The sequence below is a fragment of the Xiphias gladius genome, chromosome 24, assembly GCF_016859285.1.
Source record: "Xiphias gladius isolate SHS-SW01 ecotype Sanya breed wild chromosome 24, ASM1685928v1, whole genome shotgun sequence".
NCBI classification, from domain to species: Eukaryota; Metazoa; Chordata; class Actinopteri; order Istiophoriformes; family Xiphiidae; genus Xiphias; species Xiphias gladius.
In genome coordinates this window covers 1933279-1953193 of record NC_053423.1, presented here as the reverse complement: position 1 = coordinate 1953193, position 19915 = coordinate 1933279, and the positions used below count along the sequence as shown (strand labels likewise).

Sequence of the window (19915 nt, the reverse complement as noted above, 5' to 3'; positions counted from 1 at the left end):
ATATATACATATATATTATATATATACATATATATACATACATACACATATATATATATACATACACACATATATATATATATATATACATACATACATACATATATATATACATACATACATACATATATATATATATACACATACATATATATATACATACATATATATATACATACACACACATATATATATATATATACACACACAGACACACACACACATATATGTGTGTATATGCGTATATATATGCAATATAGATATGTATATAGAGAGCTTATTCATACTGTGATTGTTGAAACAGAACAAAACACATAATTTAATCAGAAATATACTACCAGTTTAAAATACATGCCCCCCCCAATCCAGAGTGCTCCATTCCTCCTTCCAATTCCTGCATATGATAACCTTTAACCAATCCGGTCGTTCTCTACCAACAACAGCTCAGACATTATGCAGGACAGAACATTAAGGTGGCGAGTCTTTGTGGTGGCGGTAGTGGTTAATTGGGACATTGGTGCTACGTCATGCAGAGATAGAAAGGGATGGAGGGGGTCAGCACGGAGAGTTGGAGACCCCCCTGGCAGAGCAGAGGGAGGTGTTGGTGGGACAGTTAGTGATGATGGTCGGTAGTCGCTATCATGGATCCCGGAGCCAGAGGCCAGCTCTGCTCAGGTCTAGCTGATCGCTGGGCTGTCTGTCTGGGGGTCTGCAGTCTCTGACGGCGAGCCGGGCTCCTCTGGAGGGTCATCTGTGCTGGTGCTCGTGGAGACCTGAGAGGGGGCACCATAGAAAGGCTTGGTCCCCTGGGGCTCTGAGCTGGGGCCCGCCTCCGCGTTGTCCTCGTCCTCTTCAGGCTCTGAAGCTGGGGTTAGGTGCAGGGAGCCGGGGAGTTTGACAGGGCAGAATGCTGAACCTGTTGGGATGAAGTTGACCTTGTTTTTGTCCGGGCAGGAGAACAGTGGGGCTGATGCCGATGTGGACTGCCTCGAGCTGCAGAGACACATAAGTAGTGTCAGTGAGGATCACACATTGTGTAGGAAGTAGAGTTGTGTAAACATTCAACACAAGTATCAGTCTATACCTCATCTCCTCAAAAGCTTTAATCTTCTCACAGCCCTCCGGTGGCTCTCGCTTGAACATGTAGCTGTTGTTGGGTTTAGGCGAGGAGGCGAACTTGGGCAGTGGTGAGCTGCTTCCACTGTCTGTGACCAAAGATATACAGGGTAGATACAAGCTTCAGAGTAATCAACAACGGCAGCATTTTTTGAAGTGTTTCTGGAGAATGCCCCCCCTCTCATTCGTCTCATGGAGTAGATGCGATTATAGAATGTAACAATCCACACTGACTCTGACCCTCCCTTTAGTAGTACTTAGGTGACATCTCCTGGCTGATTTGAATTCAAGGTGTGACTTCTTTTTTTAAGGGCAAGACTGGCATTGTTCTATATTTTTAATATTGTTGACAAATCCAATGAAAAGACCAAATCCAACAATGTTCTAGTCATCTCTCAAGACTTCCCTACTCTGTCTGTGGCACTTAGCCCCGAAGCCCATTGGTTTCTACTAAAGATGTAATGAAGGCTAATACAATGGCTTTAGCATGAGGAGCCAAACTAACAGCAGATGACTCAATATAGTGTACTGTGTATCTCAAGGAGCAAATTACTATTCAAATGCCATAGTGAATCATGGTGTAGGTGTGATTCAGAGCTTTACAGCTCACTCTCCCAACAAGTTTGGTAAGAAAGCTAATAAGTAATGTAAAAATTAGTGGAACTGCAGAGTTGGTGATAATTGTCTGGCGGTTTGTCATGACAAGTGACATCTGACCCATTGTTAATATAAAAATATTGTTTAGTGTAGCTTTAATTAAAAATTTGCTAATTAATGTTAGGGTAAGACTGTATTTTATGTCAGTTCTATTACAACTGGTCTTGTTTAGACGAAATGTAACATCGGTATTGTTATAGCGTTGGTACATTCAGTATCGGTATACTGAAAGTATCAGTATACTGAAACCCAGCTATCCTATCAGCACTAGTATTGAAAAAAAAAAATGTCAGTCTCATGTATATTTCTTTTATATTTTTACCAGGATATTGTCTTTTTTAGAGCCCACTGATATATTGTAAGTCATTTTTTATCCAAAATTTTGACAGCCGCTCAACATGGGCAAAATAAAAGATTAATTCTGTGATGATCTGTCAGATATAAAAATTCAGTGTATAAGCACAACATGTTGTACCTTGTACGTTCTTAAAATGTGATGATCTGTTGCCTGCCCCATCCTCCTCAGTCAACTGGCTTTTGTTGTTTCGTTTGCTAATGCAAACTGAAAGAAACTAGCAAATCATGCATAACAGATAATGATGACACTACAAAAAATCTGAGAAGTAATGCGAGGAAGCACTTTGGAATTTACACCGTGACTAGAAAAGTCATGAAGAAAGGTAAGGCTGTTTGTGGGCTTAAAATCTGAGTGACCTGATAATTCCACAATATATTTTAGAATCCCATGAGTGATTTGTGTTTGAATCCAGTACCAAGAGTTGTGCATTTTAGCTTTACAGCCCATTGTACCAAGTTTCAACGCCTTGTGCCACACATAATAATAAGGCAGCCAAAAGTAGCATGCTAGTACAAGTTAGCATGTCTTCACACCTGTAGTAGGCTGTAAATATAAAAGTAACTAATTAACAGAGGAAATCACTGTTGTGGGCTGTAGATGGAAAATAGTAGACAACACAATTCAGTCTGCCCTAGAGTTTTCAAGGATCCACCAGAAACATGCGGTTACGACTGGTGTAACAACATGAGCCCAGCGACCCCAGGGGCCAGTTTACTTGCTTTACTCACTTTACTTTTCATGGCAATGCTTCAACAACAGTTTGATGTCCTTTACCTTTATCCCGGTCGTACAGTAGATCCTCTGTGGAGTAGGGGCTGCCGTCAAGTGATCCTGGTGGGCAAGCTGGTGAGGGGCAGGGTGACAGGCTGGAACAGCTGCTGGAACGGCCGGGGGCTGAGGGAGTCTGGGTGTCCACGCTGCGGGAGCTGCTACTGCGCTGCTGGGGAGGGAAGGGTGCTCGCCGCCCGTCAGGAACCTCCAGGGACTGCAGAGTGCAAGAGGAGATTGAGAGTAAGGGGGGAAGAACAGAATACTAATCAGAACTGAGACAAAGCAAGTCAGTACAAGACTTGACTAATCAATGGGTTTACTGATAAACAGTGATCACAGTCCGTCTCAGTATGAACTGAGATGAAACAGAGCCCTACCTTGAGCTCCTCCTTCTCTCCATTGTCTTTGATGAAGACCTTCTCCAGCTCATGGTTGATCCCCTCCATGCTGCTGGGCACCCTCGAGATGGAAGGCTTTGGCACTGTGATGTTGGACAGCGGCATCTGGGCCGACTTCGACATGGAAAAGTGCTGCAGCAAACACACACACACACACACACACACACACACACACACACACACACACACACACACACACACACACACACACACACACACGCACACACACACGCACACACACGCGCACACACACGCGCACACACACACACACACACACACACACACACACACACACACACACACACGCACACACACGCACACACACACACACACACACACACACACACACACACACACACACACACACACACACACACACACACACACACACACACACACACACACACACACACACACAGAAAGGGACAGTGTGTGATTTAGAAAAAGTGTTGCCTCCTTTCCACTTGTAGATGTATTGTGTCCACTCATTTAGTCTAAGGAGTTGCATTTACAACAGTATTAATATGCACACCCATCTTACACACTGAAATCTGATTTCTCTTTTATTTTCCCAGAGGTATTGAACTGGATTTTGGTAAATTTCAGAATGTGAATTAATTCAATTCAATTTGTAGACACAGATTTTCATTCAATTTGCATTCGGTTTGTATTTCGTTCTGTATTTGAAACCGAAAAAAGTGTTACTTCAATGCATTTCCAAATCAGTTCTGCTAATTGATAATGCACTCTCTTGAGACAGTACTGCATAAGCTCAGTCCAAAGATAAAGTAAAAATACAATGGGATTACCCTTTACTACAGTAAATGTAGTAGAGAATCTAATAGTCTCTCATGACATCACAGCAGTTTGCAGAGTAGAGGGCAGACAGAGCTGACTGACAGGTAGCGTCAGATGTTGAAAGGTACCGACAGAAAATAAACTGGAGGGAGCACAGATCTGGCTGGTTTATATCATTTCTACTGTTACTAGTGGGTTACCACAGCAGACTGATTAAGGCTGTTTTATGTTTTAAACATCAGGGGCATCAACAATCAGGACATGATACACATTCGCATTTTATATCAGATACCAAACAAAATGTTTTCCCAAGGATTCAGTCTCTATGTCCCACCACCAACTACAATGTATTTCACTTTTTATCAGCAGTGTGTAGCCCCCCAATTGCCTTGTGGGACAATGATATCCATCACCAACAAATCTGACAATCAAACAGGTAATTCTTCACATTTAAAAAGTGAATTGTGGCTTCAAAAAGTATTCGGACCCCTTCCCTTTTTGCACACTTTATTGTGTTGTAGACTTGATTTTAAATTGATAAAATTTTCATTTTTGCCCATCAACCAACATTCAATAACCCATAATGACAAAAATGAAAACATGTTTGTTGTCACTTTATTTATTAAGATTCAAAACTGAAATCTCTCATTTAGAAAAGTATTCAGACCCTTTGCTGTGGCATTCCAAATTGTGGTCAGGTGCATCCTGATGGCTTTAAATATCCTTTAGATGTAACTACAACTTGATTGGAGGCCAGATGTGGAAAACGGATTGGACATAGTTTAGAATTCATGTGTATATAAGGTCCCACAGTTCACATTGCATGTCAGGAGTCCAAGCAACTGTCTGAAGACCTCAGCCATAAAATTGTGGTGAGGCATAGATCAGGGCAAGGGTACAAACCCATTTCCAAAGCTTTGAGTGTTCCCAGGAGCACAGTGGCCACAATAATTATAAAATTGATAAGTTTGTAAAAACAGGAACTCTTCCTAGAGTTGGCCAAGTAAGAAGGGCCTTGGATATTGGGGTGACCAAAAACCCAACCGTCACTCTAACGGAGCTTCAGAAGTCCTCACAGAGCATGAGGGAAAAGATTTTCTGCTCTGATGAGAAAAAAAAAAAAATGAATATTTTGAGCAGAACTCCAAACACCTTGTCTAGTGAACACCAGGCACTGCTCATGACCTGGCTAATACCATCAGCATGATGGTGGCAGCATCATGCTATGGGGTGCTTCTCAGCAGCAGGAAAAGGGAGACTGGTCACAATTGAGGGAAGGATGAATGCAGTCAAATAAAGAGAAGTCTTTGAAGGAAACCTGCTCCAGATTGCATGTGACCTGAGACTGGGGTGAATGTTCACTTTTTAGAACAATAAGGACCCTACGCAGTCAGCTAAGACAACGCTGGAGTGGCTTCGGGACAAGTCTTTGCCTGTCCTTGAGTGGCCCAGCCAAAGCCCAGACCTAAACCCCATAGAACATCTGTGCAGAGACATGCAGATGGCAGTTCACAGACACATCCCAATCCAGTCTGATGTAGCTTCAGAGGATCTGCCAGGAAAAATAGGACAGACTGCCCAAATCCAAGTGTGCAAAGCTCGTAGAGACTAAGTCAAGAAGAATCCAAGCTGTAATTCCAAAGGGGCTTCTATCAAGTACTGAATGAAGGGTCTGAAACCTTTTGTAAAGGAGAGATTTCAGTTTTTGATTTTAAACTTTCCCATACATAGGCTCTACTTGGGTGGCCTGCCCAGGTAGATAAAATCACTCAGTTTTAGTTTACGTAAATCTTACATTAGAACGCCTTATTTCAGTCTTTTCAAACTAACAAATTTTTGGCCACACACTTGTCTGAGTTACGTGCCCTGCAGTAACTTACTGGGAGCTAGAGGTCTCAATGGTTCCTAGGGTCTATTGATAGCCTGCATGTGAAGCGTTTAGGGGACATCTGTAAATGGTAGCTACAGAAAATGACCTAGGTTACACTGTGCCCCTCTAAACTACATGAGTCTCTGTATGCACATCGGTCAAACGCTGCACCACCTACCACCAAAAGTAAATTCTCAACCTGTGGAAGAACTGGATTTTTAATAAATTAGCAAAAAAATCTATTTGAGCGTAGACTGATGAGCCAAAATGGCAGTTTTATCCATTTCAAATTAAATCTACAACAAAATAAAATGTGCAGAAAGTACTCACATGGGGGTAAGTTTTTTGGCTATGTCCAATGTTTTCTGGCAGTACGCTACCTGAACGTGGCTGACTGTGGAGGTGTGGTTGGTAGTGCTGGTGAGGTTGGTGTAGGTGATGGTGCTGTACTGGAGGGGCGACAGTCGGTCTTTGTCTTTACTTTGACGTCCTCCTTGTTTACTGCACTGGAGTTGCTGTTGAAGCTTCGATATCTGCTTGAATCAAACAGGAGAGGAGGAGCAGATGGTGGATAATGGAGAACAAAAACAAATGGAGAAATACAAACATTACGCAGGTAAGTGGATGAGGAAGTTATTATATAAGTCAATACATACTGTAATTCTCTTCTATTCAATACTATGCTCTGTCAGACCTTGTTGGAGTGTTCCCAGATCTCATCAATTATTTTGATTTTACAATGTTATCATAAGACCCAAGTAATTTATCGGAATTATCCTTTTTCTTGTGAACTGTAGTTCTATTCAACTTTACACCCACTTCAAATTTTCCCCCATGATCATGTTCTCAATACATTAAATTGCAAAGTAAATTAGGATTTTAGCTTATGGTCATTTTAATTATTGAGTCAGTTATTTTTTTTCAAAAAATCCATTCATTGTTAAATCTATAAAATGTCAGATAAAAGGGAAAAATGGCCATTTCAACTTCTCAGAGTTCAAGGTGATTTGATTCAAATTCCTTGTTTTGTCTGAAGGTCTTAAACTTTATTTTAACACCAGTTGCATGTTGCGTCTTTTCGATTTCTCACCTTTGAAAACCCATTTTTGTATTTAACTAATTAATAGCACTACCATGAAAGTAAAAATATTGAGCTGAGACTGTATACACTGTTGTCAGCTCCCTGCAGTCTAGTATAACAAGCTTGACTGTGTGTGTGTTATACAGACTAGCTGCACTGCCTGTTGCAGAAAACCTGAGGTGCATAGCCTGAGTGAAGGCAGAGTGAAGGCTGAGAGGGAAACAAAAACTTGCCAGACTGTATTGTTTAACTGTAACTTTGAAGAGGGCCAGTGCCAGAACTTTGTGAGGGAAAATGTTTGAACATGTTCTGGAATACTGATGTACAAGTGGCCAAACACTGATAGTTAAAGACACAAACAGCTACAAATGTAATTACATAAGTATTTGGACAGTGATCCACGTATTTTGCCTATGTATATCACCACAATGGATTTGAATAAAGCCATCATAATGTGACTGAAGTGTAGGCTTTCAGCTTTAATTCAAGGGCTTTAACAAAAATATTGCATTAAACTTTTATGAAACTGATGTCAGTCAATTGACCAATTACTTTTGAGCCTCTGAAAATGAGCAACTATTGCAATTTGAATCCTGCGCGGGAAAGGCTGACACTGCCATTAACAAGTGGTGGGAAGTGTACTATTAATCAAGTACTTGCACTTTACTTGAGTATTTCTATTTTATGCTACTTTTTACTTTTACTCCCCTACATTTCGGATGTAAATATTAAGCTTTTGATTGCACAACATTTATCTACTAGAGCTGAAGAAAAAATTACACATTTATTATGTAAGTAATAATAATGCAATAATGTAATATATAAAAGTCATCATGTATCAGTCACAGGGGCCATTTTCATCTATTATGAGTACTTTCACTTGGTACTTTTAGTATATTTTGCTGGTAATACTTTTTCATATAGTGACATTTTGAATGTAGGACTTGCGGGATCTGATTATTTCCTTCACACTACCACTAACAAAAAAACTACTATACAGGGAGGCAGTTACAGAGTTTAAATACATTGAATTGCTATCGCCAGTTGTAAACAGTATCAGTGTGAAAAAAATATGGATCACAAGCCAAACAATGGCAAAACAGGTATCATCACGCTGTGGTAGAATATGTTTGCTTTGATAGGTCAATGATAGATCAATATTTAATGGTGTATGGTAGTACTGAATGAAAAAATTACAAAAAACATATACTGTCATACCGGTCTGTCATTCAGATACAGACAAGATAAGACAGATAAGTCTTAGTATTCACACTAATATTCCGGCTAACTTTTCTGGTGTAGTCATATCAATACTCATTCCTCGAGGCTCGAGCTACAGGTGGAATTGCAGCCACTTTTAACTCCTAATAATCTACCCTAAACCTAAACTCAATTATAACTCATTCGAAAACCTGGTTCTTAGTCTTACACATTCATCGTGGAAAACTTTAAAGCCTATTCTATTTGTTATAGTGTACCGCGCTCCTGGCCCATACTCTGATTTATATCTGAATCTTCAGAGTTTTTATCAAGTTTAATCCTTTGTACAGATAAAGTAATTATAGTAGGTGATTTCAATATTAATGTGGATGTTGATAGTGATAGCCTTATACTGCATTTTTCATTAGACTCAATAGGCTTCGCTCAGAGTGTAAATAAACCCCCTCTCTTTCGACAGAATCCTCTCTTATCGGACCATTGTTTGGTAACTTCTGAATTCCTATTACTGGACTACACACTATTAGGCAGAATTGTCTTTTCTAAATGTCTATCTGATAGTGCTGTAGCTAAATTTAAGGAACTGATTCTATTGGCACTTAATTCACTGCCATGTTTCAATATAACAGAGGACTCCTATGCTAATTTTAGTCCATCCAACATTGATCATCTTGTTGATTATGCTGCAGGCTCAATGAGAATGACACTCGACTCTATTGCCCCTCTAAAAAAAGAAGATAATAAAACAAAAGAGGTAAGCTCCATGGTTTAACTCCCAAACCTGCATATTAAAGCAAACTAAGCGAAAACTTGAGAGGATATAGCTTTCTACCAAACTGGAAGAATCCCGCTTAGCCTGGCATGATAGTCTTAAAACATATAGGAAGGCCCTCTGTAATGCCAGAGCAGCCTATTACTCATCTTTAATAGAGGAACATAAAAACAACCCTAGGTTTCTTTGCAGCACTGTAGCAAGGCTGACAGAGAATCATAGCTCCATTGATTTATGTATTCCCATAGTTCTCAGTAGACACGATTTCATGAGCCTCTTTAAAGATAAAATTCTAACTATTATAGACAAAATTCCCCACCAATTTATCTTCAAACACAGGAACCTTTGAAACAGTTGTAGAACCTGATTTATACTTAAACACTTTTTCTCCCTTCTACCTTCCCCAACTAACTTCACCAATGTCTTCATCTAAACCGTCAACTTGTCTATTAGACCCAATCCCAACTAGTCTGTTTAAGGACGTTTTACCCTTAGTTAGCACCTCTTTACTAGATATATCCAATATGTCTTTATTAACAAGCTATGTACTGCAGTCCTTTAAAGTAGATGTAATTAAACCTCTTCTTAAAAAGCTTACTCTGGATCAAGATGTTTTAGCCAACTATAGACCAATATCTAACCTTACCTTTCTCTCTATGATCCTTTAGAAAGCTGTCGCCAACCAGTTGTGAATTTTTACATGATAATAGTTTATTTGAGGATTTTCAGTCAGGATTTACAGTGCATCATAGCACATAGAACAGATAAAAGTTACAAATGACCTTCTAATTGCATCAGACAAAGGACTCGTCTCTGTACTTGTCTTGTTAGATCTTAGTGCTGCATTTGATACCATTAACCATCATATCCTATTACAGAGACTGGAACATTTAATTGGCATTATAGGAACCGCTCTAAACTGGTTTAAGTCCTATTTACCAAAATGATTTCAGTTTGTGCACGTTAATGCTAAATCAGCAGTATACTCAAAACTTAGTCATGGAGTTCCACAAGGATCTGTGCTTGGACCAGTTCTATTCACATTATATATGTTTCCTTTAGGGAATATTAGTAGCCATCACTCCATAAACTTCCATTATACAGATGATACCCAATTGTACTTGTCAATGGAGCACAATGAAACCAATCAGCTAGCTAAACTTCAAGCATGCCTTAAGGACATAAAGACCTGGATGACCAGGAACTTTCTGCTGTTAAACTCAAACAGAACTGAAGTTGTTGTACTTGGCTCCCAACACCTCAGAAACAAATTATCTAATGATATAGTTACTCTAGATGGCATTGCCCTGGCCTCCAGCACTGCTGTTAGTTATCCTGGATCAGGAAATGTCCTTTAGCTCCCACATGAAACAAACTTCAAGGACTGCCTTTTTTCACCTATGTGACATTTGAAAAATCAGGCACATCCTGTCTCAAAAAGATGCAGAAAAACCAGTCCATGCTTTTGTTACTTCTAGGTTCAATTATTGCAACTCCTTATTATCAACAAATCTTTAAATACTCTCCAGCTGATCCTGAATGCTGCAGTGTGAGTACTGACAAGAACTATGGAAAAGAGATCATGTTTCTCCTTAGCTTCTCTGGATTGGCTCCCTGTAAAACACATAATAGAATTTAAAGTCCTCCTCCTCACCTACAAAGCCCTTAATGGTCAGTCACCATCATATCTTAAAGAGCTCACAGTACTCTGTTACCCCAGTAGAACACTGCACTCCCAAAACACAGGCTTGCTTGTGGTTCCTATAGTCTTCAAAAGAAGAATAGGAGGCAGAGCCTTCAGCTATCAGGCTTCTCTACTGTGGAACCAAATGTTCCAGTTTGGGTTTGGGAAGAAGACACCCTCTCCACATTTAAGAGTTGGCTTATAACCTTCCTTTTTGATAAAAGTTAATAGTTGGGGCAGGCTCAGGCTTGTCTTGAAGCGCCCCTAGTTATGCTGCTGTATGCTTAGGCTGCTGGGGGACTTCCTATGATGCACCAAGCTCCTCTCTCCTCCTACTCCTCTCCATCTGTACGCATTCTATGGCACCAATGCCTGTTACTAACTTGACTTCTTGTCTCTCCCATAGTTTTGTGCTTTCTCGTCTCTCTCCTTTCTCCTCCTGTTGCTTTCTGCGGGTATTTCTGCCCCTGTTACTAGAGTCTGGATCTGTGTCTGCAAACCAACTACTGCCCCCACGATCCTACTCAACACCCACTGCCTCAATTATTATTGTTATTATCATTATTATTATTATATTTAGTTTTATTAATATTATTATTCAACCTATTAATATAATTATTAGTTTTATTATTAGTCTCATTATTGTTAAACATCTTTATGTCGTACCTGTACTGTGCTATGCCCCCCCTCTCAACCGAGCCGGTCGAGGTTGACGAACGCCCACCATGAGCTGGGTTCTGATCAACTTTTCTAGGGAGGGAGTTTTTCCTTACCGCTGTCCTCAAGTACTTGCTCATCGGGGAATGTTGGGTGTCTGTAAATATAACTATAAAGAGTACGGTCTAGACCTGCTCTATATAAAAAGCGCTCTGAGATAACCTCTGTTATGATTTGGCGCAATATAAATACAATTGAATTGAATGGAAATTGACTAGTTCTTCTAGCTGCACTCCTCAAGTCTGTCCCCTCTCCTCTTCCTTCTTTCTTGCACCTCGTCCATTGACATCTGTGGAATCTTTGTTAGTGCCGCTCCTCCTCTGCAGCTCTGTAACTCAGTAAAATGCCTGTGCACACATTAGTGAGGGCTGAGCTGTCATCCGCCTAGCCCTTTTTGTTCTCTTTGCTGCAGGAGGTGGAGAGGAGCCAGCTGGGGCTTGGCTGACTATAAATTGCAGCGGGTTATGGCCATTGCAAAGAGAGAAAGTGAGTAGTTAAGAGTGAAATAGCGTTATCTGCCACCTCCCTGATGCTGCTCAGTATCAGTAGGGTGGAGCTGAGAGTGCCATGCAGGGTGCAGCTGGGTGCAGCCTCAGAAGATTTGAGAGTGTCACTCCTGGCACCATCAGTACCATAAAGCCTCATATACCACAGCTGTGATGTCACACAGGAAGTTATACAGCCTGAAGAAATTGTCAGTAACAGCAACTGTATCAGAGACTTTATAAGAGAGGAGATGAAATACTTCGAGCATTTTGAATAGAAGTCCATAACGCCAAAGATTGCAGTTGTATGTAAAACCTTATTTTGGAGCAAAGTCTCTAAATCTTTTAAGCGGTTTAAGCATATTTGACTGGTGATTCTATACATGCACTTTTTATGTCCTGGTGATAATTGAAAGTGAAGTTATGGCTGCTCTCCATTCATTTAGACAGGGTTCTGGTGATGTTGCCTAGATGACTGCTGAGTGGTGAGACTGAGACCTATAAGGACTTTGCACTTGATTCACTATTGTTTCATCAATACATAGAAAACTTCAGGGTATGATTTGATTTCTCAACAATGTTGTAATTTCATCATGAACAATGCCACTAAGGGAACATAGATAAAAAACAAGTATCACTACCTACTCTATGCTAAGCCGTCCACATGCAGAATGATAACTGTGGCTTTTAAAGAGGTAAAACAGCAAAACGTAACACTTGTAATGTAGGAAAGCTATATTTTTAGTTACAGAAAGTGAAAGCCGATTGTAAGTAATGGATCGGTATCAGCTAAAGTAAAGCAGATCAAAATCCGATCCTTTTTTTATTGTACGTTATCGTACCTCAGCTTTCTATGGCAGTAGTACAGCTCTCCTTTATGACAGCCAAGCAGTTGTAAAGGAGTGACACATTACAGTGATATGTCTGCCCTCTAAACTCATGAAAGGTGAATCAGATTTAAAGGTGTGTCAGATTTAGTATCTGCAGCTGTTATTTCAGAAACATATGTAATCTACATTTAAGTAAACAGACAGTACACAACAAAACTGGGTACACCCCTGTTCAATATCACTAAAATGTTAATTGATTCAAAATTGTACCATCTTACAATAATTGTATTATTTTTGGCTGGATTGCAACGGGGTGGCCAGCCCTATAAGTGAGAATGTCTGTCATATCTTAAAGAGCTCATAGTACCCTATTACCCCAGTAGAACACTGCGCTCCCAGAACGCAGGCTTGCTTGTGGTTCCTAGAGTCTCCAAAAGTAGAATAGGAGGCAGAGCCTTCAGCTATCAGGCTCCTCTACTGTGGAACCAAATGTTCCAGTTTTGGTTTCGGAGGAAGACACCCTCTCCACATTTAAGAGTTGGCCTATAACCCCCCTTTTTGATAAAGCTTATAGTTGGGGCTTGCTCAGGCTTGTCTTGAACCATCCCCTTGTTATGCTGCTGTAGGCTTAGGCTGCCAGGGGACTTCCCATGAGGCACCAAGCTCCTCTCTCCTGCTCTTCATCTCCGTATGTTAACATTCATATGGCATCAATGCTTGTTACTAACTTGGCTTCTTCTCTCCAGTAGTTTTGTGCTTTCTCATCTCTCTCCTCTCTCCTCCTGTTGCTTTCAGCAGGTATTTCTGCCTCTGGAGCTGCAGAGTCTGGATCTGTAACTGTAAACCACCTACTGCCCCCATGATCCTACTCAAAAAGGACTGGCTCAATTATTACTATTATTATTGTTATCATTATTATATTTAGTCTGATTATTATTACTATTACTAGTCTTATTATTAGCCCAATAATAATAATAATAATAATAATAATAATAACAATAATAATAATAATTATTATTATTATTAATATTATTGTACAACTTGCAATGTGCTATCACAGCATAGCCCTTGTCTATAACTTATGTGTATGGTAATTTTGTCAGACAACCTCGTGGTTATAAAATCAGGATTTTAGCAGGGCAGTACTGCAGCTTGGAAATGGTTTCGAAGTGTCTGCTGGTTAAAATATAGTCTTAATGGGACATGTTTCACTCACTATTTCATACTTGCCCTGTCGTCTGACAACAGAAACAAAAAAACATGTAAATGCGAACAGATTACTTGGGAATTCAGCTGTATTAAATTACTATTATTTGAGCACAGACAATAGGAGAGAATCAAACAGATTGGTGTTAACACACTGACACCAGGAAAATGTGCCGCAATGACATCATGGATATGCTAATTAGTGTATTACATCATCTAAAGTCACTTAGTGACTTTTCGAACAGGCTTTAGACACTTTCAATTGAAAGCAGTTGTTTACACCACTACCACAACAGTTTTCAAATAGATCCTCAATTTTCCACATTGACCATACACGTTCCAGTCATATACTGGGTTTTGACTTAGTCTTCTTAAGTTGAGTTGTAGGGTATGTATGTGATCTTATATATAATTAGAAACAAACAGGTTAAATAGACTAAATTGAAAATATAGGCCCAAAAAGTACAAAGCAACAAAAATGAGTCACCTGTGATCACTGCAGCACAAGTACACCTGTGATTTCCAGTTAAGGCTAATTGCATGAACAAGGTTATAAAAACAACCTGTTGATACCACAGCTTTCTCAGTTTTGGCCTGGGTTATATCTAATGCAACATGGCTGCACATAGTAAGGAACCGCCTCAACAAGTAACAAATCAGATTATGAAACTTCATAAAAATGGGAGAAGGTGCAAGAAGGTATAGGAAGAGCCATACTAACCAGTACCAGAAGGTGTCGTGGCATTCCTCGACACGCACAATTCAGTATTTACATAACCTTGCATTGAACAGATGGGTAAATGACTCTTACTTGGTGCAAGGATTATCTTTGGAAACTAGTGTCTCAGTGACTGATCAGACAGTGTGAAGGACATTGTATGAAGTCAATTTCTATGGAGAGCATCCAAGAAGAAAACCATGACTCACAAAACAGAAAAAAAAACTGCTAGTTTGCAAGATTAAGGGCTTGATAAGAAGCCTGATGAATGTTGGCAGCACATTCATGGGTCACATGAAACCAAAATAAATTTCATTAGATCATATGGGGTCCAGCATTTTTACATTGACCTGACCAGGGCTACCACGTGCCTGCAGTGACGACAGTGAATCATGGAGATGGAAGTGTGCTGATATGGGGTTACATGAGTGAAAAAGGTTTAGGGGAGATGATATTTATAGATTGCGCTACTAATGCAAATTTTTTATACCCAAAAACTGAATGAAAAGATGATTCCCAGTCTCAAGAAGCTTGGCAGGGGAGGAATTTTACAACACAGGCACATGGAACACACTCTGATGTGTAAAATTTATGGATTTCCCCTTTAAGACTGTCAAATGATGTAATTCTTGTGTGATTGATAGATAAACTTTTTTGTCATTTTTGTATATGAAACTTTGATTTTGTTCGAATGTTTTATGATCTCCTCAAAATGTAATTTAAAAGGTAGTTTATCAATTTATGTATAAGATGATATATGAATGTATAAGATAATACCAAACTATGGAATTACAGTTCTGTGCCACAAACAAGAGGTCTGAATGTGTTACGATTTGGGAAGGTATTTGTGTTTATTTCTGCCATGCCTCTCTGAGCTGGTCGGGGCTGCCCCAGGACACAGAGTGCTGGTGGGTGCTCCTCTTCTCTCCTGTTTCGTCACTCCAACATCCAGGAGTCTGAAAAGAACATAAGAGCTACACGTTAATGTCAGCATACTTGCAAAGAAAAGCATTAAAAAACTAAAAGGATAAAAATCTGAATAAAATCAATTAAGACAGAAAAAAAAAATCTGATTTAAAACAACAGATAAAATGAAATAAAAATAAAATACAAATAGACATAGATATAGTAGTGCAGAAATACAGTTACAGTGCAGTAATAAGTTGTAAGTTGACCCAAATGCAAAAAAGGAATAAAATTGCAGTACAGAATCAATCACAGGTAAATGAGAACAGTAAAGTTTTTAATTTAGATTTGAGAGTGGGGGATTATTAACATCATCAGGAATTTGGTTCCATCTGTGTGCACAGTAGCTAAAAGCAGCTTCACCCTGTTTGGCTCTGACTTGAGGTTCTGTCAGCTGACTGCTTCTTAGAGATCTAAGAGCCCTACTACGTTTATATTCTTCAAAGCCATCAGAAATGTATATTGGCCCCATATTATTGAGTGATTTGTAAACCAGCAGCAGTACAATTCTATTCTGTAGTTAACTGGTAGGAGAAGATTTAAGAATAGGAGTGATGTGCTCAGTTCTCCTGATTTTTTTAGAACTCTGGTAGCAGTGTTCTGAAGGAGCTGAAGTTGTCTAATGGTCTTTTTTGGAAGACCAGACAGGAAAGCCCATCCCAGTGCTGCCCATAACTACAAGCAGATAGCGTTGACCCCACACACCAATACTGAAGCTTCACAGGGGACGGTCCTATCCCCTTTGCTCCTAACACTATACATCTAAGACTTCAGGTACAACATGGAGAACTGCCACCTAATGATGTGTCAGAGTAGCAGAGATTGGTGGATAGTTTTGTGGACTAGTGTGAGTTAAACCAACTGCAGCTCAACATCAACAAAACAAAGGAGCTGGTGGTGGACTTTAGGAGATCCATCACTCCAGGCATCATTTTCTATGCTGTGGTCTACTGTGGCTGAAGCCTGAGGGTGGCTCACACCAACAGACTCCTCAAACTGATTCAGAAGTGTGACTCAAACCTGGGGTGGAGCTGGACCCTCTGCATTTAGTTGCAGAGAAGAGGATGTTGTCAAAACTCCTCTCAATCGTGGACGTCTCCCACCCTCTACACAGTTACTTTTGCACTTTTGTCCATACTGTGATTCTACCTCACACTTTACGTTTTGGACATTTGCATTTGTACATTTTTCTGTTCACTTACTGTGTATTTATCATTATTATCATTATCATTATTAATATTATTAGTATTTTATAGTAGTTTTTATATTAGTTTTTACTGTGTCCTTCCTAACTGAATGTCGAGCAATTGTAAAAAAGCAATTTCCCTGCGGGGATCCTTAAAGTTTTACTGATTCTGATTCTATCAGTTATGATTACATTATATGCACTAAAGTTGTCAAAGAGGTAATCCAAGACTTTGAGTGTCTCAGCAATGGATTATCTTTGTCATAACTCATAGAAGACAAATTCTTGAGCTCTGTGACACAGGAGAGCACTTGAGTGAACTCATCCAAGCACACACACATATACAGTCTTCCCATCTTCTCACCAAAACCCAGAAGAAACTGAACTGCTGTCTTGCTCATCTTAAAGGAGATAACTCAAAGGATGTTGAGGATGAAGAAGCTGAAGCCACCCAGCGCTGACAGCACAGATGTAGAGACACTCTTCATATGGTCACTGACTGAGCTGAGATTTTGGATTATGCACTAGTTGACCTAATTTTTTAACAGCAGGAATTCCTTTCAGAAGGAAGGTGTGATTAGGAGTACCTTTTTGTCTATGATTTCTATATTGATTTATTAACACTATCAACGGAAAAAAGTCATTTGCACTGACTCCACATGTATGAAAACGTATGTTCAAATTTCACTTAGTTATGATACTGCCTCATCCAAAGACATGATTTTTAATGAAGTTCAGAGAGACAAACATAAAGTCAAATAATCAAATTCCAACTTAACCATTCAATTTAAGACATTTATGTGAATGGTAAAGCCTAGGTGAGCATTCCTGAAATGTCAGTTATACTGCAATACCACACTCCACTGTGAAAATATGAACATACAATATAATATATAATTGCTATGTTTCATGGTTGTGTTGTATTCCCCGAATACAGCTGGTGTATTATGCAATGTTGTCATGTCACCAGATCTCAGCAAGGATGTTGGTGAGCTAAATGGTATCATTAATGATAGCAATGATAGCCAACCTACAAACGCCCCAGACTTTTCCTTTAGGAAGTGCGATGAATTGTTAACTATGTAACTTCAGTTTTTTTTAGCTAACAAAATTAGATTTTAGGGTTAAGCAACTGTTGCTCTGTTACCCTATATAAAGGGTAGAAGATGTTGCTTGGCCCTAGAAAACATTAAAGGAGATGTTGAAGAAGCATATCAGTAGGCAAGAGTCTGCAAAAGAGGTGGTATTTATTAACAGAAAAAAATAAATAAAACAGGCAAAATATGAACCACCGGAAAAGCAACAAAAATATCTTAAGCTGTAGTAAAAAAAAAAAAGAAAGAAAGAAATAAACAAATTCAAATAAATAAATAAATAAATAAATATTAATTTCCAATGGAATCACTACGATCAGAGGAGTCACTCAAAGAGGTAAAATTAATGCCCCCTTTAGTGGATGCTCTTTGGTGAACTGACAGATAAATTCAAATTGTTTACCAATAGCTAGCTGTTGATAGTGCTAACCTTTGAGGGAATGGAGAACTAGAGAATCCAAAATGGAGGAAGCTGCTGTAGATAATCAACTGTGTTGCACTTTTTCTGAGCTTATTTTCCTATTATTGGCATGACTGAATTGGGGCAAAGGAAGGCTCTACCCAGTATCAGGAGAGTGTTCCTAATTAAGTGTTCGGTGAGTGTATGTGAACCTGTAGTAAGATTTAGTAATTGCATATATTTGTAATCTTTTTGGGGTGAAATGAGTTAGTTGGCAAAATCATGAGTTTCATTCTATTAGTTGGAGACAAACAAAACAAATATCATGCTAACCATGTAAATAAGAGTATATGCTCTTGTTTTAATACGAAACATTTCCCCATAACATACTACTTGTTTATGGAAGTCATGAAAATAAAAAAATCAAAGCTGAGACCATTTTATGCTAATTATGTAAAATAATCATATAACTGTTTTAAGATGTGTTCATTGCCATATATATTTTCGGGTACTTTTAAGATATTTTTCAGTAGCATAGTAATCAATACAAATTTGGTAACTTCTTAGAGTTTTTAAAGAATTTTAGCCATTTCAGACAATTTGAGAGAGAGCAATCTAGAGAATTAAGTAAGTAGACAAAGCTGATAATAATGGCCTGATAATAACCTGTACGCACCCACTTTTTAGTTACTTTTGAGAATGAAGAAACACTTGGCAATATTAGCCAGTCTGTTAGCAATTACTAATTTCTAGCTCATTTAAAAAAATGAAGTTCCTTGCGTAACATTAGTAATGCTACCGAGCTGGCAGTCCCTCTTAAGATGTAAAGTTGTGAAAAACGTAGTTAAGCCTGTTGCTGTTTTTGATCGATGATAGAGCAGTTAGGAACAGTACAGTAATATTTACTGCTGCATTTCACCATGCCATCATTGTTTAGGTCTTTTGCAGTTTGTTGGTCGCAGGGATTGTGCCATGCGGTGTAGGGGTGGTCGGTATATCGACTTTTTAAGGTATATTTATATACTTTCAAACAAGATATAGGTTGAGACAATACCATTTATCAGTAGTAAACTGTGACTCTTAAACCTTAGCCCTCTAATCCCACTTCCCTCATCGGGGACAAAAAGCAAACTACAAGCCTAGCATATTGTGTCCTCTCTTTTAGTACTGCAAAAGTTGGATTTGACAATTCCAGCCCTGAAACAAAAATTATCCACTCCCTCCTACTACACAAAAGCAACAAAATTTCATGTAAGGGGGCATATCATGACAGCGCGCACACAGCCAAGCAAGTGACAGACACTTCACTTTTTGGAACCGACCATCAGACACAAGCAATATTGTTAAAAAATAATATGATTAGTTTAGCACAGTGGCCTATTAATTTGGGAAAACGGTCATTATGCAAAATTACGGTAATCAACCTTAACATATACAAAACAAGGGCAGCGGCAGCCAGAAAAAATCAGTTAGCATGGTGGCCTATTAGATTTGAAATAACTTACCCATGGGCTGACTTAAACTTCCTAAATTGGCAAATCCATCTCTTGCCGAGGACCCACTCTCTGTGCCAAAGAGCAAGCAATCCCA

General features: G+C 39.2%; 1 protein-coding gene across 2 annotated transcripts in view; it reads right to left on the bottom strand.

The window, feature by feature from the left end:
• Positions 1–220: 220 nt before the first annotated feature.
• The window catches only part of glcci1a (glucocorticoid induced 1a), a 42775-nt gene continuing 23080 nt past the window's right edge, over positions 221–19915 (bottom strand). The window contains exons 2-7 of one of the 2 annotated variants that reach the window (XM_040120929.1): positions 15546–15635; positions 6349–6501; positions 3280–3432; positions 2906–3116; positions 1085–1205; positions 221–993 (exon numbers count right to left, since the gene is read on the bottom strand). In XM_040120929.1, the coding sequence (XP_039976863.1) occupies positions 678–993; positions 1085–1205; positions 2906–3116; positions 3280–3432; positions 6349–6501; positions 15546–15635 (1044 nt within the window). In that variant the 3' untranslated portion in view covers positions 221–677. The remainder of the gene's footprint in view (positions 994–1084; positions 1206–2905; positions 3117–3279; positions 3433–6348; positions 6502–15545; positions 15636–19915) is intronic. The other variant, XM_040120930.1, reaches the window with a different exon arrangement.